At 43.0% G+C, this 24,660-nt stretch overlaps 1 protein-coding gene across 1 annotated transcript in view; it reads left to right on the top strand.

The window, feature by feature from the left end:
• The window catches only part of ABCC2 (ATP binding cassette subfamily C member 2), a 64,560-nt gene extending 41,971 nt beyond the window's left edge, over positions 1–22,589 (top strand). The window contains exons 19-32 of the mRNA XM_042909291.1: positions 1,233–1,413; positions 6,661–6,781; positions 7,072–7,207; positions 7,920–8,139; positions 8,292–8,446; positions 12,035–12,190; positions 13,650–13,849; positions 15,727–15,853; positions 16,634–16,735; positions 17,151–17,294; positions 18,100–18,258; positions 19,205–19,371; positions 21,192–21,386; positions 22,031–22,589. Of these exons, the coding sequence (XP_042765225.1) occupies positions 1,233–1,413; positions 6,661–6,781; positions 7,072–7,207; positions 7,920–8,139; positions 8,292–8,446; positions 12,035–12,190; positions 13,650–13,849; positions 15,727–15,853; positions 16,634–16,735; positions 17,151–17,294; positions 18,100–18,258; positions 19,205–19,371; positions 21,192–21,386; positions 22,031–22,160 (2,193 nt within the window). The 3' untranslated portion in view covers positions 22,161–22,589. The remainder of the gene's footprint in view (positions 1–1,232; positions 1,414–6,660; positions 6,782–7,071; positions 7,208–7,919; positions 8,140–8,291; positions 8,447–12,034; positions 12,191–13,649; positions 13,850–15,726; positions 15,854–16,633; positions 16,736–17,150; positions 17,295–18,099; positions 18,259–19,204; positions 19,372–21,191; positions 21,387–22,030) is intronic.
• Positions 22,590–24,660: the final 2,071 nt, after the last annotated feature.

The following is a 24,660-nucleotide window of genomic DNA, read 5'->3' on the forward strand; positions in this document are numbered from 1 at the left end:
CGGAGAATTGGTTGGAGTCAGAAAACATCCCAGAGGACCCAATAACTCACCTTGCTGGTGGGACATAGGTCATCCCACAGGTTTTAGAGCTCTGCTCTGAAAAGGCACTTTCCTGGAACCCTTGCAGGATGTGGGAATGTGGGGATAAAATAGAACTAACATTTTTTTGTGTATTCATGATGCCCCAGGCCTGTGCTAAGCACTTTGATTGTGATGCCTTATTCGACTTTCACAATGCCCCCATGAGAGAGTACAGATAAAGTGGCCAGAGCAAGTCACTAGAGCTAGTGGTAGGTGAAGGCTAGACTTTCCTTACCATGGGCAAGTTAGCCCATTTGCCCTGACACAGTGGGCTGAATGGGGGAGGGGCTGGCAGAGCCCTTTGTGGGTTTGAATGTGTCCCTCACCAACAGCAAGTGTACAATGAGGGCTGACAGTAACATCTCCCTCAGTATTGGGCAGTAAAACTCCATCTGTGTGTGGCCTGTTCCCTTCAAGACTTCTTGATTGCTGCTAGTCAGGGTAGGTGGGCTGCCGTCCCACTGAGGCCCTTTGCTTCTCTTGGATCAGTAAGTCAACAGGAACTCACTCTCCCTTCTATTTCTGGTTCTGTCTCCTGTCCGAATGGCCTTTGGCTCCATTCATTCATGAACTATATACCACCCTATGCCTGGTTTGTTGCAAAGACTGGGCGTGCACAGATGAAAAGGTCTGTCCTTGCTCTCAAGTTCAGTTGGTTAGCTGGTTAGTGGAAGGGGAAATTAGCTAGTTATTTCCTTAGTTTAGGATGCATCTGTTATATTGATAGGCTTGGATCTCAAGTGACATTCCTAAGCTCTCAGGAAGCTGGAAGAATGTGTGTAGGGCAAACCTTGCTGTCACTACAGGCAAATAACACTATATCCACAAGGACCAGAGTCTCCCCTTACACATAGGGTCTGGTGTTAGGATGAGGCACTGGGAAGGAAAGAAAAAAGTAAAAGAGGTCAAGTGTTCAGGGCTACGTTTTGAAACAGAGCCCTAAAATGAATTTAAATGACTGTTTTTTCCTTCCCTCCCACCCCCAGAGCAAGCCAAAGAAGGCAGACATTCTGGGTAGTTGGAAGTTAGCTACTCATAGTTGGCAGGAAGAAGTTACTTCCTTTCCTTTTTAAGAGCAAGCCAAGGATGGTGGTGGACAGAGGGGCTCACAGAAGGAAGGTGGTGGCACCACTTACTGTTGTTTTTTTCAGACTCGACTCTTGATTACACATAGCATTCGCTTTCTTCCCCAAGTGGATGAGATTGTGGTTCTGGGGAATGGCACCATCCTGGAGAAGGGATCCTACAGCACTCTGCTGGCCAAGAAAGGATTGTTTGCTAAGATTCTGAAGACATCCACAAAACAGATGGGTCTTGAAGGAGAGGCCACAGGTATGTAAGGAGGACTGGAACAGGATAAAGCTTGGGTATGGGAAGGGTAGAAGTGATAAACTGATACTGACTGCCTGAACTATGCAGTATCCAGTGAGTTCAATTTGGAAGTGAACTATCCAGAGATCCAAAATCTATTCTTTCTGTATTTTATGTCTCTGTAAAGAAACACAGACACAGAAATTCTGTGCCTGAGCCAAACTAGGGGCTCATCCTGCTCAGCTCGTCTCCACCATGCAATCGAAGAACACTCTTTAGAAGGGTATGACTGAAAATTTGGGGTGATTAGTCCCTGTGGAAGAAAGACTAGTAGCATCAGGCACCCCCTTTTAAGGATGCTGTACTTCTGTTGACTCAAATCACACATCCCACCCCACCTACCCTAAATCTGCTAAAACCACTTCCTGGACAGCTTCATAGACTGGTACTAATAGTGTACTGAAACATTCTTGATAAGGCCTAACAAAGGGCATCTTGACTAATATACCAAAAACCACTGGGTGTTTTGAACCAGGAAGAATCGTGGCAGTTTCATAGTCTCACAGTACACCACAGGAATAGCCCCTAATACCACCACCATTGGGGTCATCGATTAGCTCTAGTCAGCAATGGAGCCCTGATCCCTGAGGACCCTCCCAAGAATCTGCCAGTAGTAGTCCTGCACGTAGTTCTGGATATCTGCTTTGGGTAGCAGTCACCAGCAGTAGGTCAAGCCTTAGAAAGCAAGATCTGAAGGGTGCATTCCACAAGTCAGTCAGAAAAGGAGGTAGTTACAGAGCCTGCAAGTGAGAACTCATTCAGGCCTTGAGGTCAGGACACATGATGGTTCAAACCCACCCCAGGGAGCACGAGAGATGGAAAGAAAAGCCTGAACCATAAAGTCTGTGAGTATTAAGTCTTTAGACATGGTTTTCTTTTGTTCTTTGAACATATTTATAATAGTTGATTTAAAGTCTTTCTCTGGTAAGCCCAATGCCTGTGCTTCCCTAGGTACAGTTTCTGTTGACTGCTTTTTTTCCTGTGTATGGTCCCATGCTTTCTTCCTTTGCGTGTCTCACAATTTTTTGTTGAAAACTGCTCAGGGCAGGATAGGGTAGGAGTGATAAACTGTCAAGTGTTGGAGGGATAGGACAGGAGCAAAGAACAGGATGATATGGGTGACAGGGTTGGGAGCTATCCCAGGAGACTGGGGCAGGGGCACTGGGAACCAGCAGAAAGGAAGAAGTCGGAACTTTTCATTAGCCTTTACGTGCTCCAGGCACTGGCCTGGAGAAAGCAAAAATCACCTGCCTGGGCAGTGAAGGCCCCAAGCCAAAGGGCAGTGTCAGATGCTTTTTTCCCTTAATTTATTGCTCAACTACATCAACATGAGGTGCCTGGGTAGTTTTCTTGTGCTAAGTCCAGACTTTTTTTTTGCCGCAATCTGAGTTTCATGGATTCTGCCATGATCTGAGTTTCCAGATGGCCCCTTTGAAGAATCCTATCCTCTATGTAAAGGTCAGTTTGTAAAACAGCTCATCAAGCCTTTGTCAATCAAGGTAAACATTAAGTAATTATTTCTGAGCAATGCCTGGCATGCTGTTGTTGTTGGCAAGGGGTAGACCATGACATGGTAGAATGAAGGGAAAGGCAGGAGGGCAAGGGTGACCTGTGTCAATATTGGCTTGGTTTATTATTTTCTTTCTTTCTTTTTTAAGTATTTTATTTATTTTTGAGAGAGACAGAGTGTGAGCAGGGGAGGGGCAGAGAGAGGGGGAGACACAGAATCCGAAGCAGGCTCCAGGTTCTGAGCTGTCAGCACAGAGTCTGACATGGGGCTCAAACCCATGAACAGTGAGATCATGACCTGAGCCGAAGTCAGTTGCTTCACCAACTAAGCCACCCAGGTGCAACCCCCCCTTTTTAAAAATTGTATACTCTTTTCTTAATTAGCTGCCATAACAAAACACTACAAACTGGCTCAAACAACAGACATTTATTGTCTCATGGTTCTGGACGCTAGAAGTCCAAAATCAATCCATAGGATTGGTTCCTTCCGAAGGCGACAGGGGAAGAACATGTTCCAGGACTCTCTCCTAGCTTCTGGGGGTTTGTTGACAATCTTTGGCATTTTTGGTTTGAAGACCCATCACATCAATCTCTGCCTTCATCCTCACATGCTATTCTCCCTTGTGTGCATCAATTCCAAGTTTCCCCTTTTTATAAAAACATCAGACCTAATGCATTAGGGGCTTATCCCACTCCAGTCTGACCTCATCTTAACTAATTACATCTACAATGATCCTATTACCAAATAAAGTCACATTCTGAGGTAGTGGAGGTTAGGATTTCAACGTATGGATTTGGTGGGGGACACAAGTCACTCTATCATGTCTGTTCTCTGGCATCCCCAAATTCACATCTTTTTTGTGTCCAAAATACATTCACACCATCCCAGCATCCCCAATGTGTTAATCATTCCAGTATCTCCTCTAAGTCCAAAATCTCCTCCAAATGTCAATTTGAAGTCCCAAATTTTATCCTCTCCTCACTCAAATCAGTTGTGGGTGAGACCCAGAGTCTTGGGCCAAAACTCCTCTCCATCTGACAAGCTATAAAACCAGACAGGTTATCTGCTTCAATGGCAAGACCAGCATTAGGATAGACATTCCCATTCCAAAAAGGAAAGATGGTCATGAATCCCAAGTAAATCCCAAATCTAGCAGGGTCAATTCCACCAGATTTTAAGGTTTGATGATAGTCTTCTTTGGTCTGATGCTATCTGTTCTTTAGGCTCAACCTGGGCTGGTGGTTCCACCCTCTGGAACTGAGGGGTAGTCAACCCCAGGGTCATTTTTCCCTTTTCTTGAAGGATAACACATGTTCACGGCTGGATAGTTCTATTGGTACGTTTTCTGCGTGTAGAATCCTAGAAGTCTGACCATATTCCTTCATTTAGTCCTGCCTCTGTCCCCTACAGTCCAAGCTGGCAGCTTTTGTGCTAAAATGGTTGATTGGATTAAGTCACACACTTAATCTCTTTAGTAAATCTGCTGTTGGGTCTTTCTAATGGATTTTTCATTTTAGTTACTGTACTTTTCTAGAATTTCTATTTTTTTCTTAATTTGATCTTTTTTGATCTCTATTTGATAAAAACTCATTTTCATACTTTAGATCTTTAGACATGGTTTTCTTTTGTTATTTGAACATATTTATAATAGTTGATTTAAAGTTTTTCTCTGGTAAGCCCAATGCCTGTGCTTCCCTAGGTACAGTTTCTGTTGACTGCTTTTTTTCCTGTGTATGGTCTCATGCTTTCTTCCTTTGCGTGTCTCACAATTTTTTGTTGAAAACTGGTCACTTTAAATAATACAACTCTGGAAATAAGATTTTTCCTCTGCCAGGGTTTGTTGTTCCTCCTGTTGAATTTCCTTAACTAATTCTTACTAAATCTGCATTCTTTGTCGTGTGTGGCCAATGAAGTCTCTGCTTGGGTGGTCAGCTAATGATTAGAGATTTCTTTAAGGACCTGGAACCAATAAGTCACTCAGCCTTTTCTGAGAGGCTTTGTGTGTGTGTGTGGGGGGGGGGGGGGGGGGGAGGGCGTGTCCTTAACACTCCAGTAGGCAATTTACAATTCTGCTTCACCTTTTGTTTCTTGCTTGCCCAGAGTAGCCAGAGGTGAGAGTAGGGCCTTCTCCAGTCTCTCTGGAGCATGTGTGCAGCCCTGCCCATGTGTATGGGATTCTAGATTGCCAGGGGTATATTAAAGATATCAAAGCTCCCTAAGGATATCTTATTCCCCAGCTTTTCCTTTTAAGTTTTTGTTTAGCTACTTATTTGCCCCAACTGTTATCACCATCTCAGGCAGCTGTGATGTTACACAATTGTTGCCGATTGCTGACTCCAAGTCAGGTCCAACAAAGACAAGCCCTGTGCATGGGGTTTTCTAGGGAACTGCCAGACAGGTCAAATAATGATGGTTCTCTAGGGGTTGAAAGCGGTAACCAAAGGGTTAGTGGGACTTAGTAAGCACAACTACAACTCTTTACCCAGGCCTTTTTCATTTGCCCTTAAATTTTCTTGACTCTACTTTGTGGAGGCAAATGTGAAGCTTGCCCTCCTGTCTTTTTGGCATCCTCTCAAACCCTTTCCTTGCTTTATACTCAATGGCTCAGTGATTGTCTTTGCTGCATGTTGGGCAGACAGACTTGAGTTCAGTTACAGGATGAGGCTTTGGGAGAATTTTGAACACTTTCTGTTCCCTCCAGCAGCCAGGAGGCTGCTGCTATTTGTGGTTACCATGTTTGTGAGGCTATTAGTATTCTAGGCTACAGCAGATCTGAGGAGAGAGGATTGGGGGTAAATTAAACTATCACAAAGCTTATTGTTCTTACTGGGATTTAGCCATTTTTCTTAAATAAATGTTCCTTGGATTGTTGCAAGCCTTTGGTTAATTGCAGAGTTAGGAAAAAAGTTTAACAATATTTTGCCAGTATTCTCACTGCTTTATGGAGTTATCAATTTCCAGAGGTCTTTACCATTGCCACTGATGTCCAGGCTGTTTTACATTTTATTTATTTTATTTTCAATTTTAAAAATGTATTCTTTATTTGCAGCATATGTTTTTAAAGTGTTTTAAATTCACAAAAGTTTGTAAAGTTATTTGAATTTCAAGAAGAGCATTTTTTTTTTTTAACGTTTATTTATTTTTGAGACAGAGAGAGACAGAGCATGAACAGGGGAGGGTCAGAGAGAGGGAGACACAGAATCTGAAACAGGCTCCAGGCTCTGAGCTGTCAGCACAGAGCCCGATGCAGGGCTCAAACTCACGGACCTCGAGATCATGACCTGAGCTGAAGTCGGCCGCTTAAACGACTGAGCCACCCAGGTGCCCCAAGAAGAGCATTTTTAATTTATACTCCCCTTTCTAGTAAATTCTGGGAATTAGGACTCCTCTGCTTATCTACTATAACCTTAAAAGTTCTTTCTTTGCTGCAAAAGAACTGAGAAGCTTCTGGGAATATTTTTCTCCTTTTTACCATTTTCTCTTCCACTAGAACATTAACTCATCTCTCCTTTATCCTTGTATTTCTCAGCTATTAGAGATACTAATAAGTAATAGTTCTGAAGCAAAATATTCCAGCCTATGTATACATTTGTGGTCTCTTGCTAAAGGGCCAGCTAGATCAGAAAGAACTCTTCCTTGTTCATAGAATTCAGACAGCTCTATGTCGCCACCTCCCTAACCTTTGATGTGTCTCCTAGTCAATGAGGACAGTGAAGAAGATGACTGTGGGCTGATGCCCAGTGTGGAGGAAATCCCTGAGGAGGTGGCCTCCTTGACCATGAGAAGAGAGAACAGCCTTCATCGAACACTTAGTCACAGGTTGGTCATCTATTCAGCTGGCAGCCCTTGTCATCACTTCCATATTTCCATCTGATCATTCTCTTTTTCTCTGTGGGCTTGTCCTGAGGGAGTAGACACCGGGGACACTCCCAGCTCTTCCTTTGTTTCTTTGTATGGAGAGCAGGGGCGGGGTGGGGTGTTTCCCTATGGCCATGTGTTCTGAAATGCACTTTGATGTTAGCAGAGCGACTGTGACATCTGTTTGCAACAAGACCCCCCGGATGCATCTGTGCGTCCTCAAGAATGCTTTCCTCCTCTCTCTTTCTCAGTTCTAGGTCCAGTAGCAGGCACCGGAAATCCCTAAAAAACTCTTTGAAAACTCGGAATGTGAATACCCTGAAGGAGGAGGAAGAACTAGTGAAAGGACAAAAACTAATTAAGAAGGAATTCATACAAACTGGAAAGGTGAAGGCCACAATAAAAAGTACAATTTGAGGTGATCTAAGGCTTGGGATCTGAACATTTTAAAGTTTGGTGACTTGAATACATATCTACAGGCGGGATATGTCTTATGTGCTTTGCAAATCTTCAGCTTCATCATTGAAATGTTAGTAGAGGCTTTGGGCTTTCTATCAAATCCTATTTCCAAGAATGACAGGTTTCCTGTGAACATCCTCATACCACATTGCATAAGTAATTCCATTCTGATATGTGGAGGGAACAACAAAACTGCTTTGAGATGCAATTCTTGGAGCCAGAAAACACTAAGTCGATCTGAGAGCACACAATTCAAATTAATAAAACTTAAAAACAAGGTCTTAAGTTTAAGGTCTTAATTTAAATCCAAATTACTAAAAACAAGCTCCAAGGTCTGCAGTATACCCTCCATCCCACTCTGTTGTGTCTGTGTTGTTGTTCTCCCACTCTATTTTGATATCTTTCTCTCTTAATTGTATCTAGAAGATCATTAATAATGTGATATTATTTACCCCACATTGTATTTCAGCATCCATTAGTATCCTGGCCTAATGCAGAAATTGTGACCACAGATTACCAAATTTTGCTACCTGCTATCCACTTTTCCAGGGGACTCCACTCCCCCTTGTGATTGGTATTCTAGGTAACTACTCACCAAAAGCCGTTAGGATTTCTAATACTGAGGGTGGGTGCTTTTCAGGTGAAGCTGTCCATCTACCTGAAATACCTGCGAGCCATGGGATTGTGTTTGATATTCTTCATCATCATTGCCTATGTGATCAATGCTGTGGCTTATATTGGATCCAACCTCTGGCTCAGTGCTTGGACCAATGACTCTAAAACCTATAATGGCACTAACTATCCAGCCTCACAGAGGGACCTGAGAATTGGTGTCTATGGAGCTCTGGGATTGGTACAAGGTACGTCTGATGGCTATACCAGTCATCTCTTACAGAATCTGCCTGGTCTGTGTACTTTGTCTAGACTCAGGGAAGAAATTGCCATCGTGTCCTTGGCACAGGTCTTCAGGGATCCCTGTGCATAGTACTGACTAAACTGGTTCCATTTTTAGGTGTGTTTGTGCTCCTAGGAAATCTTTGCAGTGCCCGTGCTTCCACTCACGCGTCAAACATCCTTCACAAGCAACTGCTAACCAATATCCTTCGAGCACCCATGAGTTTTTTTGACACAACACCCACAGGCCGGATTGTGAACAGGTTCGCTGGTGTAAGTATCTAAAGGGCTGTACGATGTTGTGTTTTAGGATCTTTCCACTGTGAACAGGGAAAGAATTCTCCTATCCCCCTAGGCAACAGTATACAGTTATAGTTCTTTTGTCCACTTAGCATGCAAATGTTTATTGAGCACCTTGTGTGAGGTCCCAAGGATCCTGGGGATATAGAGATGAAAAGCTCTGGCCCTTTAAGAGCTCACCATCTAGTGAGGGAGACAGTCAAGGAAATAAAGGAGTATGACAGGACACAATAAAACCAATAACAACATGTGTATATAGTGCTGTTCTGGGAGTACAAAACAGTGACAGAGCAAAGAGGTACTAGCTCATCCTGGTGACAAAGCGGGAAATGTCAGAAAATGTGAGACTTAAGTCATAAAAGGAACTTAGCCAGGGAGATATGGTGGGGGGAGGGGGGTTGGCAGTAGAAGAAAAATGAGAGGGATTATCCTGCAGAGGGAAAAACACATGTAAAACACAATCACTGGCTATGATGGTCCATAAAAGAGAAAACAGAATAACCCTTTGCTTGGTCTCTGCTCCATTCCTATTCTATCTTTGATACTTTAAGATAAGTAAATGAAGTCTGGATTATGGAAAAGAGCCACCTATAATTTTAATAAAGTTCTAAAACATTATTTCCATGTACTGCAGATCCAGGAACGCTTAGCATTCATTTATTCAACGGTATTTATCAAGCAGCTGGTATGAGCCAAGGACTGTATGAGGCGCTGGAATGCTTAATAAATGATAAGATCATAGATGGCTGTCTTCCAAGAGCCAAACCCAACCCATGATTCTTCATGCATTTGAGATGGAGATTTTAGGAACAGAGGCAGAAATCAAGTAATTCTAATAGTCGACTGTCATCAGCACGCTTTTAGTCTTCTTGTTTGTAGAAAAGGGAGCACATTTTTCACACTGTCTGAGTAGCTTTAGACCCTTATCTTTTTGGCCTCAGAACAGACACAAAGGCCAGCCCACAGCTAAGTTCTGGGACATCGTAGCTGCTTTAAAACTGGACAAGTTGACTGGTCTCCATTTATCACTTTCCTCTGGGACAAATATGGTGAGCATGATGTCATTGGAGACAACTTCAGTGGGTTTTCTGCTCTTTAATAAAACCTAAAAAAACATACTATTTTATGTTAGGTTGTTAGGTTAGTTATGTTAGTTATGTTAGTTTTTTAGTTATTTTATTCATTTTATTTTATTTTTAATGTTTATTTTTGAGAGAGAGAGACAGAGTGCGACCAGAGGAGGTGCAGAGAGGGAGGGAGACACAGAATCCAAAGAAGGCTCCAGGCTCTGACCTGATGTGGGGTTGAACCCATGAGCCGTGAGATCATGACCCGAGCTGAAGTTGGACGCTTAACTGACTGAGCCACCCAGGTGCCCCTATTTTATTTTATTTCATTTTAAAACAGGCTCCATGCCAAATGTGGGGCTTGAACTCACAACCCTGAGATCAAGAGTCCCATGCTCTACTGACTGAACCAGCCAGATGCCCCAAAGAGCATGCAATTTTATTTTATTTTAAAAAAATTTTAACACTTATTTTTGAAAGACAGAGACAGAGCATGAGCAGGGGAGGGGCAGAGAGACAGGGAGACACAGAATCTGAAGCAGGCTCCAGGCTCCAAGCTGTCAGCACAGAGCGCGATGCAGGGCTCAAACTCGTGAACTGCGAGATCATGACCTGAGCTGAAGTCAGATGCTTAACCAACTGAGCCATCTAGACACCCTGGGCATGCAATTTTAAATGGGGAGATTTCTCACAGGAATTTTGCAAAGATTGCACACTCTTTTCTGATGTTGTAATATATATTTATTACATGGAATATATGGGGGTGTGTGTGTGTGTATATATATATATATATATATATATATATATATATATATATATATATATATGGAATATATAAAACATGGAATGCTTGGGGGCGCCTGGGTGGCTCAGTCGGTTTAAGCGGCCGACTTCAGCTCAGGTCACGATCTCGCGGTCCGTGAGTTCGAGCCCCGCGTCGGGCTCTGGGCTGATGGCTCAGAGCCTGGAGCCAGCTTCCAATTCTGTGTCTCCCTCTCTCTCTGCCCCTCCCCCGTTCATGCTCTGTCTCTCTCTGTCTCAAAAATAAATAAACGTTAAAAAAAAAAAATTAAAAAAAAACCCAAAAAACATGGAATGCTTGTTATGTGCCAGGTTAATTATGTTTATATATACTATATATATGTATAAGTATATATATATATATATAAATGTATAATTATATATGTATTATATATAACCGTATATAAATATAAATATAAATATAAAATTATATGTATATAATTAATCTTCTGAAAAAGAATGCAGAGACCTTACTGTGAGTTAGTTAGGCAACTGTCATATTTTGCTAACTGCTTTTGCATGAAAAAGGAAACTGTCATTGACTATATGGTGAGTTTTGTGGGGAAAGGGAGCTCATACCTATAAAGGAGAGTTTGATTTAGAGTCCTGTGGAATAGATGGCTGAGCCCTTAAGAGGTGAAGGGAGAGGATGGAAGAAAGAAAGTGGGAGAATCTATGCCAGTAAAGGACAAAAAGTAATCTGTATAGAACTGATAGCAGGTAAGGATTTCTTTTTTTCTGCCAATCCTGGACATATAGTTATTTGCATTCTGATAGGACTCTGAGAAGGTAAATTAGACTCAGTCATTCAGGACTCTTGGGAAACTGTTATCCCTTACCCAGTTTGGGACACTCCAGAGATAATTTGAACTCACCTTGATACTCACATATTACTAATGCTAAAATCCATATAATCTAAGAAATGTAAGTAAGGGAAGCCCAAAGTATAAGTCAGACTTCCTGTGTATACTGAACCATTATCCATCCGTCCATCCATCCATCCACCCATCCATCTATCCATTTGTTCATTTATTCAACATGACATGAAGGCAATATGGCAGTAAGACCGATTTGTCACCTCTGGGTTACTTGGTTAGAACACTGGCCAGGCGAGTGTCACATTTGACCTCCACCTCCCTCTCCTCATGAAGCTCTCTGCTCAGCAGAGAAAACAGCTTGCCAGGTAGATGATGATTCTTCAGTCAAGGGTCGGTGACAAGGCTTGTTGACTGGAGGCTTCAAACAGAAGGAATGCTTGTTATGTGCCAGGTTCTGTTCTAGGTACTGAATGGAATTAGGACCTGTGTAAAGTTAAATTAAATTGAATTGGCTCAGTTAGAGGAGGATTTACCTCTAAGTCTCTATTAGCTTACAATGATTATGAATGGTTTAATAAATTTGACAAGTGAGAATTTCACTGAGAAGAGTGAAAACCTTTACCAAGTCTGTTGAAAAAAGTGAAGGGTGACTGCCATATCTGTTTGGAAGGATTTAGAAAGATGAAGAAATTACAGAAGTGATATTGGTTATTGGGATGAGCAGAAAAGTGTATTGCAAATGAATACCATGAAATGATTAAATGAAGGACTCACTGGGAACCCAGAATCCAACAATTCCCCTGCTGGAGTCAGGAAGATGGAAGATGTCCTAGTAACCTATTTGCATAGCATTCTTCTAATTTATGTGTTCCTAGGATATCTCCATGGTGGATGACACCCTCCCCTTGTCCCTGCGAAGCTGGATACTGTGCTTCCTGGGAATCATCAGCACCCTTGTCATGATCTGCATAGCCACTCCCATCTTTATCACCATCATCATTCCCCTTGGCATCATTTATACATTTGTGCAGGTAGGTTCAAAAAGACCTGGGTGTCCTTTTCTCTCTGCTTACAAAAGCCCAGGCTCCCTCCTGAGAATCTTCTCTTTTGTTTATTGCTAGTCATTCAGTCCTCTCTAGCATCTTTGTCACTTAGTCCTATATTGACATACTGAGGAGTCCAGAGGCCACTGTCTGGAGATGGAGTGTCAGCACCAACTGGTGTGTGGTTCACAGCAGATCTCACTTTAGCTGCTGCCCTCCCCCAACCCTCAACTAAAGATTTACATGGGGCAGATTTATGTTTGGACCTAAGACTACTTTGAGGTTGGCTCTGGACAGTCTGTAAGTTCTGTAAGATCCCCTGTAATGGATAGGTGATGGGTTGCTTCTAGAAGAGTTGTGCTATGGCTGCTTCCTTGATTGGCTTAGGCTTATCTGCTGGGAGGTGTCTCTTGGCAGAAGCTAGATCTCTATTCACTTCAGGGCAATTCTAGTTTCACATGGATGTCTATGGATGACTTAGACTCAATGCCAATATATTCTTGAGGGAACAGATAGCTTGAAAGCCAAGTGAAGCAAGTGGAGGGGACTCCACGCCCATATTAAAAACTGATGAGGCAAGGCAAGCTGTGGAGAGAATTCCATGGATGAACTGTTTACGTTGGGAAAACAATTCTGAAAAACTTGCAGTTAAGTGCAGCCTTGTGGCTCGTGGTAAGGTGACAACCCCTGGTATTTGTGTTAAGTTCCTCAGGTACATTGCTATCTCAGTAACAACCTCTCAGCCATTAATGATAAGCCAACAGTAAGAAGAAGGATATTTGAGGAAACTTCTAGGTAAAACGTTTTGGGTCCAGACTCTGAAATGACCAGCTCTTTCCTGGTCTCAACAAATCCTCACAGACTCCAGTAGCACTGCAGAACTGCATTCCACTAAATCTCATCCTTCAGCCTTGTGTCTCAAGGTTTGTCTGCACATATAGTTCTAGTTCTTAGACCCTCAACGTTCCACATATTTCCAGAACTACCTTCATACACCATTGAAGCACAGTTTGGTCACTTGCCTGACTATTCAATTTTTATCTAATCCTCAGGCTACATTTCTCTGGCCATTTTCTGCCCATCTCCACTTTCCACACCCCTTGGGTCCCAGCTGTAATTTACAAAATCCCTTTGGAGACAGTTTTTCCAGCTACTACAAAAACTGTTGCTTGGACAATATATGCGGATTCTTTGGGAGAATATGGTTCAGGCTGACTAAATTCCTCAAGTGGTGTAGTCTCCTCACTTTCATCCTCCTCTGTTCCCCACCAATGTCTTCCCAGGCCTCTCTCCTCATTCTCCTAGCCAGAGGTGAGCCTAGAGTCTTCTGTCCTGTTCAGATATGGGCTGTGGCCATCAAGGTGAAGAATGCTGGGTCATGGCCACAGAGGAAGAGATACTGCATATGCAATGTGATTGTGACTGACTGTTTACTTTTGGGGTCCAGATGTTGTATGTGGCTACTTCCCGCCAGCTGAAACGTCTGGACTCTGTCACCAGGTCCCCAATCTACTCTCACTTCAGTGAGACTGTGTCAGGTTTGTCTGTCATCCGTGCCTTTGAGCATCAGCAGCGATTTCTAAAACATAATGAGGTGGGGATTGACACCAACCAGAAATGTGTCTTCTCTTGGATTGTCTCCAACAGGTGAGGCTACCCCTGGGTATTTACCCAAATATATGCTTAGGGTTATGTATGTTTGACCTTAGCTATGGGAGGGCAGGTGTAGCCAGCGATGTGAATTTCACTGTGCCCAAACATACTTGTTGTGTAAGTAGAAGAAAGTATGAAGTTTGGAGTCAGAGACTGGATGCTTGTGCCTACTCTATTTACCAAGTTGGGTAAAATGCCTTGACCTAAGGAAAATCTCATTTTTGGTTTGTTTTACAGCAGCTAGAACACAACCTATATCATAGGGCTTTGGTGGAAGTCCAATGACATCGATAAGCATTCGGTATCCCAGCTACTTAAGCAGTGCTGGGTGAACTGGGACTGTGTAGTTGGCTTCCCTGAGAGCAGATGTGAGACTCTCCATGGGCAGTGTGCTCTTGTAGGGTGGCAAAAGAAGCCAAGATTGGAGGGAGGAGACTATGGAATGTTTAGGTAAAACCAGTGATGACAGACCTGGAAAGCTCCTATCCAAGGAGGTGAATCCTGAGTAGGGTGAGCGTCCTTCATTTCTGCAGCATCACTAGACCCTGGCAAGAAGGGATATGTCCTTGGATGTCTTTTTCAGGAAGTGACCATTCCTGAGTGGCTTCCACATTATCTTGAAGTGTTAAGGGCAGGCTAATGATGTTCCGTATTACCTGGAACATGGAGCGGTCAGGACTCTGATTGTAAAGAGACTTTATTTCTTAGATACTTTCCAAGAAGAACATTGGCATGTGAGTCAATCCTATTTAGACGCCGTTATAAAATATGTATCATTTATTTGTACATGTGCTAGAATTATTGGTGCAAACTTAAATTCATTTTCTTTGGGAAAGTCAAATTTTATGAATGATGTCTACACATTATTCAGTTCTCCATAAAGTTCCAACATCTCACCCTGTGATCCACTTGCACCTCCACCACCAGCTTCTTTCCCTTTTTAAAATCATGAAATCAGGGTACGTTGAACCTTCGTGTGCTGCTGACTTTCTTCACTTACAGATGGATTCTCTATGGCATTGCCTAATCCCTTTTCTCTATTGCCCTGCCTAATCAAAAGAGATCACTTAGAACATTTATTAAAAATATAAATTTCTGGGGTGCCTGGGTGGCTCAGTCAGTTGAGCGTCTGACTCTTGATTTTGGTTCAGGTCATGATTTCATGGATCATGTGTCAGGGTCTGCTTTAACAGAGCAGAGCCTGCTTGGGATTCTGTCCCTCTCTCTGTCCCTCCCCAACTCACTCACACACACACACACACACACACACACACACACACACACACACACTCTGTCTCTCTCAAAATAAACATTAAAAAAGAAAAAAGATTTTTTCTTTCTTTCTCTAAAGAAACAAACAAAAAGAAAAAAATACAGATTCCTGGAGTGCCTGGTGGGTTTAGTCAGTAGAGCATGACTCTTGATCTTGGTGTCATGAGTTTGAGCCCCACATTGGGGGTAGAGTTTACTTAAAAATATGGATTCCTGAAGTCCACCCTAGGCTCTCTGAACCAGAATCTCCTGGGGGTTAAAGTCCAGGATTTTTTTTTTTTTTTTTGGCATGAATTTTGTGTACTTTTAACTATTACCTCAGATGGTTCTTATGATTTGTCAAGTATGGGAGACACCAAATCATAGAATTCCCTTAGGTTAGCAAGCTCCTCTAGTACCTTTAAGATGCAATTTATTTTCTAAAATCTAATTTAAAAGATTTTAGGAACACATGGTATAGTCAAATTGAGGCATCTCATGAGAACACAGCCCTACCAACTCAATCCCTCTGAGAGTGTTCCATGAACACGTAGGTTCCTGGTTAGGGTAAGGAGGTGAAGATCAGTGACACCTTTCTCTCTGGTTCTGTTGCCCTACAGGTGGCTTGCAGTCCGTCTGGAGCTGATTGGGAACCTGATTGTCTTCTTTGCATCTATGATGATGGTTATTTATAGAGATACACTAAGTGGAGACACTGTGGGCTTTGTTCTGTCCAATGCACTTAATGTGAGTCTTAAGGTTGGGAGTTTGGTTAAATTAATGCACTTATTCTTAAATCGAGTCTAGAGTCTACCATGGAGTTTGTGCTCTTGATTCCTTTCTAGATCTAGAAGGGAGTAGGGAAGACTAAGGTTCAAACCCTGGCTCTATCTCTTACTAATTGTGTAGTCTATGGACATGCTCCTTACCCTTTCTAAGCAGGTACCAGTGTCATCTGGAAAAACGGACAAAAACTTTGTTGCCTTTGGCAGTTAAGAAAGCAGTTTGATATGAAGCAACCTAATAGTCCCCATCTCTTTGCCTCTTTGCTTGATTCTAGTCAAAAGAGAATAAACGAGTTTCTTTTCCATAATGTAGTAGTAACCAGAAAGTCTTTTGACTGTCTTCTTCTATGTTTGTTTTTCTTAAATCACAGAATAGTTAATTCTAATCAAGAAAATTCTAATCAAGAGTCCAATAAAACGATATGCATCCCCAGCATGACTAGGGGATACATGTTAGACATTATTTCCTAGTGCCCAAGACTATGTCTGTCACAGTAATAAATATTCACTAAATGACGTTCATTTGATGAGTCACTTGGCCATCTTTTGTAACTAATATGCAGGAGGTTTACATAGCTACCAGCTGGTTCTGTATGGTGCTGTGTTCATTAGGAGTTAATATAGGCCCAACGTGATCATGGCGGAGCACCCAAAAGGACTCTGTTGTTCACCAGAGTTACTGGACTGACCTTATGGTTTGACAAATTGAGGTGGTTTCTGAGCCTGAGATGATTTTCTGTAGATCACACAAACCCTGACCTGGTTAGTGAGGATGACGTCAGAAGTAGAGACCAACATTGTGGCTGTTGAACGAATAAATGAGTACACCAAAGTGGAAAACGAGGTAAGGAGAAATTAGAAGAACCCATGGACAAGCCAAAAAAAAAAAAAAGTTTCCTTCAAAAGAGTATCTTTACCCTGTCTAGAGATTTCATATGGAATCATAAAGTTTCTCCTACAAATCACGGTGCTCTAACTCAACCCAATTTCTTAAAACTTAGATAGGAAATGGTTTGGGGGGAAGTCAGGTCTTGGAATGCACTAAGTTAAAAGGTGTCTTCATTCCGTAGCTCCACAGAGAAACCTTGAGGGATGGGGGTTCTTTAATTGGAAACTTCTGGGAGTTGCAGTCTCATCATTGCAGATGCCCACAGGTGGCTGGGATACTGCTATCCTTCTGCTCTGTGATAGGAGTCCTATGGGTACCATTCAGTGAATTGCCACCATGTAAAGCACTTCCCTTCCTGTCTCTTTGCCAGGCACCCTGGGTGACTGATAAGAGACCTCCCCCAGGTTGGCCCAGCAAAGGGGAGATCCAGTTCAACAACTACCAACTACGGTACCGGCCTGAGCTGGATCTCATACTGAAAGGGATCACCTGTGACATTAAGAGTATGGAGAAGGTAGGTGGAGCTTGAAGAAAGGCCTGAGTGTGAGTCCTTGTGATCAGAACACAGTTGGAGGGGGAGAGCAGCCAGACTCTGCTTTCATCATTGGGGTGGAGGGATAGGGTCAAGACACTTCTGCCCAAGGGAGGTATAAGGACACACCCTCTCCTCCTCCAGAGGGCAAGATGTCAACAAGGGATCAAACAGACTTACTGGGGCTGTAAGAGTTTTCTGCTGAGCCCTTCCCTGCCTCCCTCCAGCATCATCTTCTGTTGCTGATGTAGCTCCTTTCCTGTAAGGGCATGATAGAAAGCACCCAGCCTGGGGAAGGAACTGGTGAGAACAGCAATGTGGAGGTGGTCTCTGCAGACATAATGACTTAGTTCTCTGGTCTGCAAAGTCCTGCACCTTCTCTATGAGGACTTGGGGTCTGATGTAAAAATGTAAAAGAAAAAAAAAAAAGTCTAGGTAAGGATGCTGAGGTTCTCAACTGATGCTAGGCCTGACCCTTCCCTTTTCCTCACTTCTAAACAAAGATTTTTTTTAAACCCTATAATGTCTTATCATAATTACAACAACAGCTGTTGATGTGTACATTTCCAATGGTCATTACAGTTCTGAGCAACCAACAGTTGAGAAGGTAGAATGAGAAGGCATCTTTTTCCTGACATCTGGGCCCTTTTTCCCCCACCAAAAATCAATATCAGTTGAACACCTTAGAGATGAAGTAGCCAGTCAGTGCCCAGAATGTCCCAGGCTAAACATTTTCCCCCCAAAGAAGTACACGGCAAACTAATGTACAAAGGAACTGTATTTATAGGTTGGTGTGGTCGGCAGGACAGGAGCTGGGAAGTCATCCTTGACAAATGCCCTCTTCAGAATCCTAGAGGCTGCAGGTGGCCAGATCATCATTGATGGGGTAGATATTGCTTCCATTGGGCTCCATGACCTCCGAGAGAAACTGACCATCATCCCCCAGGTGAGGTCTAGAACTTTGCACGTGCAGCAGGGGACAGATTTTTCTGCAGGAAACATATGCATCTTCTTGATGTATATTCAGTTAGCAGTCTCATTTCTGCATTCTACCCAGGATACCCTACGACACATGGTTTCCAGAACTGACAAAAATAACTTTTGCATTTTGTGGCAATATACTTATGTCACTGCCAAAATCTAATCACTAGGTGGCAGCAACACAACAGCAGTCAAATAGAGCGGATGATTATTTAGCATTTCTGTAGCCCATCCTAGGTTCGCAAGACCTTTGCGATCAACATTAGCAGTTTTGCCGCTGAAGCTTGAAACCATTAAGCTTTATACTCCCCATTTGATATGGTTAAAAGATAGGGGAGGGAATTTGCTGCAGGTTTTTGCCAGCAAGTGGAACACTTAGTGCATCAGCAAAAAAAGGCTTCTCTTTGGCTTCCTCTCTGGACCCTGCCAAATAAGGCCTCTCTTGGAGGTTTAGGTGGGGTTTGGGGGGGGGGGGGGCGGTGGTAGGGGTGGTGATATATGGGTCCTTATTAGAACCATTCTTCCTCTGCTCTTCTAGCCAAGTCTCTGGGGGGTGGTTTTGGTTTGTCTGGTGTTAGCTCAGTTTGAATCTTTTCTGCAGCTTAATAAATTCTTCTGTACTGTCCCTTCCCCTGACCACCCGACCCTTCCACCTCCTTACCATGAGTTTTCATGGAAATCCATAAATGAATCTTAAAATGAAAAAACCAAGAACTCCTTTTAATCCTCTGGCAGCCCCTTTAGTCTTCAGTGAGGAAACTTTGCAAAAGCTTGACCACTAACCAGCTTTGCACCTCAGGCCAGTCCTCGCTACTTTCTCCTGGCCACAAAAAACAAAACAAAACAAAAAAACCCTGCTAGACCCTTTTTTGTCATTACCCTCAATAGCCCCCTCATCCCTTGACTTGCAGGATCCCATCCTGTTCTCTGGAAGCCTGAGGATGAATCTAGATCCTTTTAACAACCACTCAGATGAGGAGATTTGGAAGGCCCTGGAGCTGGCTCACCTCAAATCCTTTGTGGCTGGCCTGCAACTTGGATTGTCCCACAAAGTGACAGAGGCTGGTGACAACCTTAGGTAATGTTTCATAACCCACAGGCACTGGGAGGAAGTGAAGGGGATCCACTTGTTTGTTCCTTGGGCTAGGTAGTCCGTGGTATCATAGGATTGCTCCAGTCCCAGTGGTAGGTAGGGCGTGGAACGTTAGCAGATGAAGCTCAGAACTGAAGGGAGGCCCAGCAGCTCTGGTTTCTCTTGGAAACTTGCTACAAATGCACACTCTGACTCAACCCTACTTACTAATCAGAATCTACATTTTAGCAAGATTCCAAGGGATTTGTGTGTACATTACAGCTTAAGAAGCACTGCCTAAGAGTATTGATTCCTAACTACGCTACACACTAGAATCACCTGGGAACATTTTTTTGAAATTCCAATGCCCAGGCTGCACCCCAGACCAGTTGAGTCAGGGCCTAGGTGACTTTGGTGTGTAGCCCCAGAGAATACTTGTAAGCTTTGGTATAGAATGGCACCAAGTTTGTTAACCATCAGCAACAGATCTAGGAACTAGCAGGACTTAAGTAGATTTTTAGGCCTATGGAAAAGATTATTCAGTCCACAAATATGCATTGATCGTGTACAAAGTAATGTCATATAGTGGATACGCAGACATGTGGGCCGTGTGGGTCCCTCTGGCAAGATGTGACACGGGCCTTGACACGTCTGGTTTGTGAGAACAAAAATCCTCCCATCCTTCTCTATCCTTGCTGGGAGACACCTATCCGGCATGATCAGGGCCTTGATTTCAGACCAGGGTTGAGGGTTGAAACTTAACATTTCTCTGGTGCGTGATGGGAGATCGATCATTTGGAAGGAGAGATAGCAGCTGAACACCAGACTGGGGCCTCGGTAACAGCCTATTACTGTGAAGCCCGACTGAGCCAGGCAGGAGTTTGGTACAACTGAAGTACAGTTTTACAGTGTCTCTGTTCCTACATTACAGAGAAAAACTGGAAGTTCATCTTGGGTGACTTCTCATCTCCTGCAGAAATTTTCTCACAGAGAATTACAGAACTCTAGTCTAGCCGCCCTCTGTTTAATACGTTCCCTAATGGCCACAGCAGGAAAGAGCAATTAGCGAATTCCTGAATATTTCCTCCACATCATTTCCCAAAGCTTCTTTATGTAAGTAAGAGGTCCAGCCTTCATTACTGGCTTTTAGCAAATTAAAGCGATTTGCATTTTACTAGCATATTCGAATTCCACATACATTGCATCTCACACCAAGACATCACGTTCATTAGAGAGCTATGTCTCTAATCGAGGCAGAAGGCCTTGAACAAATAATTAGCCTTGAGACTAGAATTACACATTAAAATAACGAATGGGTTTGCTAAGGCCACTAAGAAACGCCATTGGGGCATTCTGATGCAGTGTCACCCGATATTCACGGTGCCAGGTCAAATATTGCTGCACTGAACTTGGCGGCATCCCGAGTTATTTTGGAATTACTGTTGAGGTGCTGGGCTATTACTGTAGTGATGCAAAGAACTATTCCTGGGCTAGGGTTTTCCAGACTCATCAAACATGGAGATTGCCTGGGGTGCTTATTAAAAATACATGTTTCTAGGCTCCTCCCCATTCTGCTTGGGAAGAGTGGGACCCAGAAATATGAATTTTAAAATTAAGTACCTGTGGTAGGTCTTCTAATGGAGAAAGTTAGGAAAACATGGTGTTCACCTCTTCTGTTAGGTGTTCATCCTGGGGGAATCTAGGAGTAGGGGTTCTGAAAGCCTGATCCGGACCATGAAAAGTGCACGTGTATGTGCACGCACGCCCATCCCACGTTTTGCCTTGGTCCTGAGGAGCTAATGCTTGGTTTGTTCCATTGGCTACAGCATAGGGCAGAGGCAGCTGCTGTGCCTGGCCAGGGCTCTGCTTCGGAAATCCAAGATTCTGATCATGGATGAGGCCACTGCTGCGGTGGATATAGAGACCGATCACCTTATCCAGACGACCATCCAAAAGGAGTTCTCCCACTGCACGACTATCACCATTGCTCATAGGCTCCACACCATCATGGACAGTGACAAGTGAGTATGAGTGACAGAGCTGGACAGACACAACTGAGCCTTGAAAAAACTAAGCACATTAGCCGTAAGATATCTTCCAGCCAAAGATTCCGAGAGTTCAAGTAATGGGTCCAAAATTCTACATCACGCTAATAAAAGCCAACAGGGTGTTAAGGGAACGGTCCTGAGGGTATAATAGGCAATAGTAAATTAACGGATGTGGGAGGTGGAGGCCCAAGCCACGAGAGGCAGATATTAACCACAGATTTTCTCAATTCAACTGGGTCTCAGCAGCTCCTCCATACAATAACTAGAAGTTTTCTGCTTCTTCCAACTCTGACATCTTACATTTAAAATGGGGGTAATGTCCATAATCTTGGGACCTGTTTGGAGAATAGTCTCCCTCCAACAATGTATATCTTAAAAAAACAAACAAAAACAAAAAAACAAAAACTTATGTAAATGGACTTATACTGTATATATTCTTCCACTTGATTCTTCGGCATTATCTCTGGAATCCACCCAGACTAACACAGCTATAGTTCACTCATTCTCACTGCTTTATCACCTTTTATGAATGAATATACCACAACTTAGTACTAGTTGTTCTTATAAATGCCAAGATTTGAGATGCTGCTAAGACCTTTCTTTCTCCTTTGTTTCAGGATAATGGTCCTAGACAACGGGAAGATTGTAGAGTATGGCACCCCTAACGAACTGCTGAAAAATTCTGGCCCCTTTTGTTTGATGGCCAAAGAAGCTGGCATTGAAAATGTGAATAGCACATCACTCTGACAGTAGGTGCCATGGGCTGCAGAAGGAAGGATTATTCCTTATTTTTTATGAAAGCTATCACACAGAAGTATGTGAAATGTACCTTTTAAAGAAGGGTATTACCAGCTCCAGCAGAACCCCCGTTTTGTGAACCCACTTTGATTATACCTCCTTCCTACTTCCTTTCCCAGAGATAACTACTATCCTGAATTTTGTGATAATTATATCCTCCTGCCTTTCATTTTAGTTTTACTACTTGGTATGTATCCTTAAACAAGGTGTACTTTTTAATTTATGTAAATGGCCTCACTCATACTTGACGTATTCTTCTATTGCTTTCGTTCAGTTTTATTTTTGAGATTCATGCATGTTGATGCACATAGTGAGGCTGGTTCTTTCTCACTGTTCTGTAGTGTGGCAGTGTATAAATGACACAGTGTATCCATTTTTAAAAATTTTTAAAAATGTTTTTATTTTAAAAAAATTATTTTAATGTTTCATTAATTTTGAGAGAGAAACAGTACGAGCAGGGGAGGGGCAGAGAGAGAGACATACAGAGCCCGATGTGGGCCTTGAGCCCACAAACAGATCATGACCTGAGCCAAAGTTGGACGCCTGACTGAGCCACCCACATGCCCCAACAGTGTATCCATTTTAATGTTGGTCAGTAGGGTTTTTTCTATGGTTCCCTCCGCCTCCCGTTATGAACAATACTGCTGGGAACATTCTGGTATATTACTCCTGAGATATATGTGTAAGAGTTTCTTTAGGATATAATGTAGGTATGGGGAGTATGCACATGTTTACATGCATACACTAGGTGATGCCAATTGAAAACCCTTTTTGTCAAACTGATGAGTATGAATTATTAATCTCTCTCTGGTTACTAGTAAGGTTTCAGTGTGAGGTTTCTGCTGGCTCTTATTCATGATGCTTCATTTCCTTGTATGCCTTGTGAATTTTGACTGTAAGCTGGTCATTTTATCTGTGGATATTCTTGGAGGACTGAGTGGAATCTGAGCTCTCCTAAACAAAACTGGGAAAGCTTCTGCCTGTCACTTGGGGGCATTACCCAGAACCAGTTTGAATTCAATTCCCCACTAGGGGCTTCAAACCATACAGTTGGTGTGACTTCAGACTGCAATTCTGCACAAGGACCAACGTGTGGTTTACCAATTCTGCAGGGAGAGTCCGCCCCTTGACCTAGTGTCAGGTTAGAGACTGACACGTTGCCTTGTTGACTCCTTCTGCATGATGGGGTTTATTCCTCATTTACTTGTACACTGTTGGGTCCAGGTTTATCAGAGGGCCTCCTGTCCTGGGCTTTGGCATCTTGTATTACCAACAAAGGTCAAAGTCTTCTGGTTTCAGAAGTCACCCCAAGCTCTGACCCTTCCTTATCTTCCGGATTTTTTTGTGTCACATTATCTTGGGGTCAGTACGTTCTTGACTTCCATTTAGTGATGAAATTATATAAAATATCTTCATTTGTTCATTTTAGCTGTTGAGTGAGATGCTCAGAGACTGGAAGTGCCTGCAGGAAGAGAATAGTAGCTACAAGTCGGGATGCGGAAGGGATTTTTCCTATTTGCTCTGTTTCCATCAGCAGCACCCCTAGCAATGGCGTCTGCAGCGGCAGGCCATACGGGTGGCAGCACCGACTGCACTTTGTCTAGTACTCCCAGAATCGGTGTCCTCATGCTCCTGGGAGACACGAGCAGCTCACCCTCCCAGAAGTCTGGGTTTCAGCTCTGTGGGGCACCTCCTCTGTTTTGTTCGAAATCTGTCCCGGCGATGGGGATGGCAATTGTGGCAGGCACAGCTATTCTCCAGAGGTAGCAGTGGAGGGGTCCCAGCACCAGGGTCCAGTGAGGTTGAGCATCATTCCTGGCTTCAAAGACTCCAATCTGGCTTTCTTTGTCTCTCGGAGAGTCAGTGAGCTACCTGCTGACATGTGAAAACTCCCTTTCTGCTTAGTTTACCAGAGTTAGGGGCTGTGGTTTGCAACTAAAAATACTCTCCAGCTAATTTATGGTCACTGTGTTTATCACTTTGTCAGATAATTTTCTGTTTGGGTCTCCGTAGTTGTGAGCCTCTTGAAAACAGTAACTATTTTTTTGTGTATCTCCAGGAGCTAGAATAGAGCAAGTGAACACACATTTTTTTCCAATGTTCGAAATTATATAAACACAATGGGAAAGATGTGTGCTAACAATGCAGGAGCAGGGAAAGAAAAGTAACTCCACATGATACATTCATTGGCACAAACAGACTAAGTGTACCAATCAAACCTCAATTTTTTGCAGGCTAGTTTTGTACAAATGCCTTTTGAAATACTCCCTGAAGAAATTTGTTCCATTTAGGTCATAGGACAAGAACACATTCAATCACAAATGCACACTGATCATGACTTTGCTAACTTTTAAGTAAACACTGTTGTATAAACATTGACAGTAAGCAGAGAACTTATTTAGCTATAAGTGTGGAGTCTTCCACGTAGACTCTAAACTGTTTTTTAAAA

This window comes from Panthera leo, chromosome D2 (genome assembly GCF_018350215.1).
Source record: "Panthera leo isolate Ple1 chromosome D2, P.leo_Ple1_pat1.1, whole genome shotgun sequence".
Lineage (NCBI taxonomy): Eukaryota > Metazoa > Chordata > Mammalia > Carnivora > Felidae > Panthera > Panthera leo.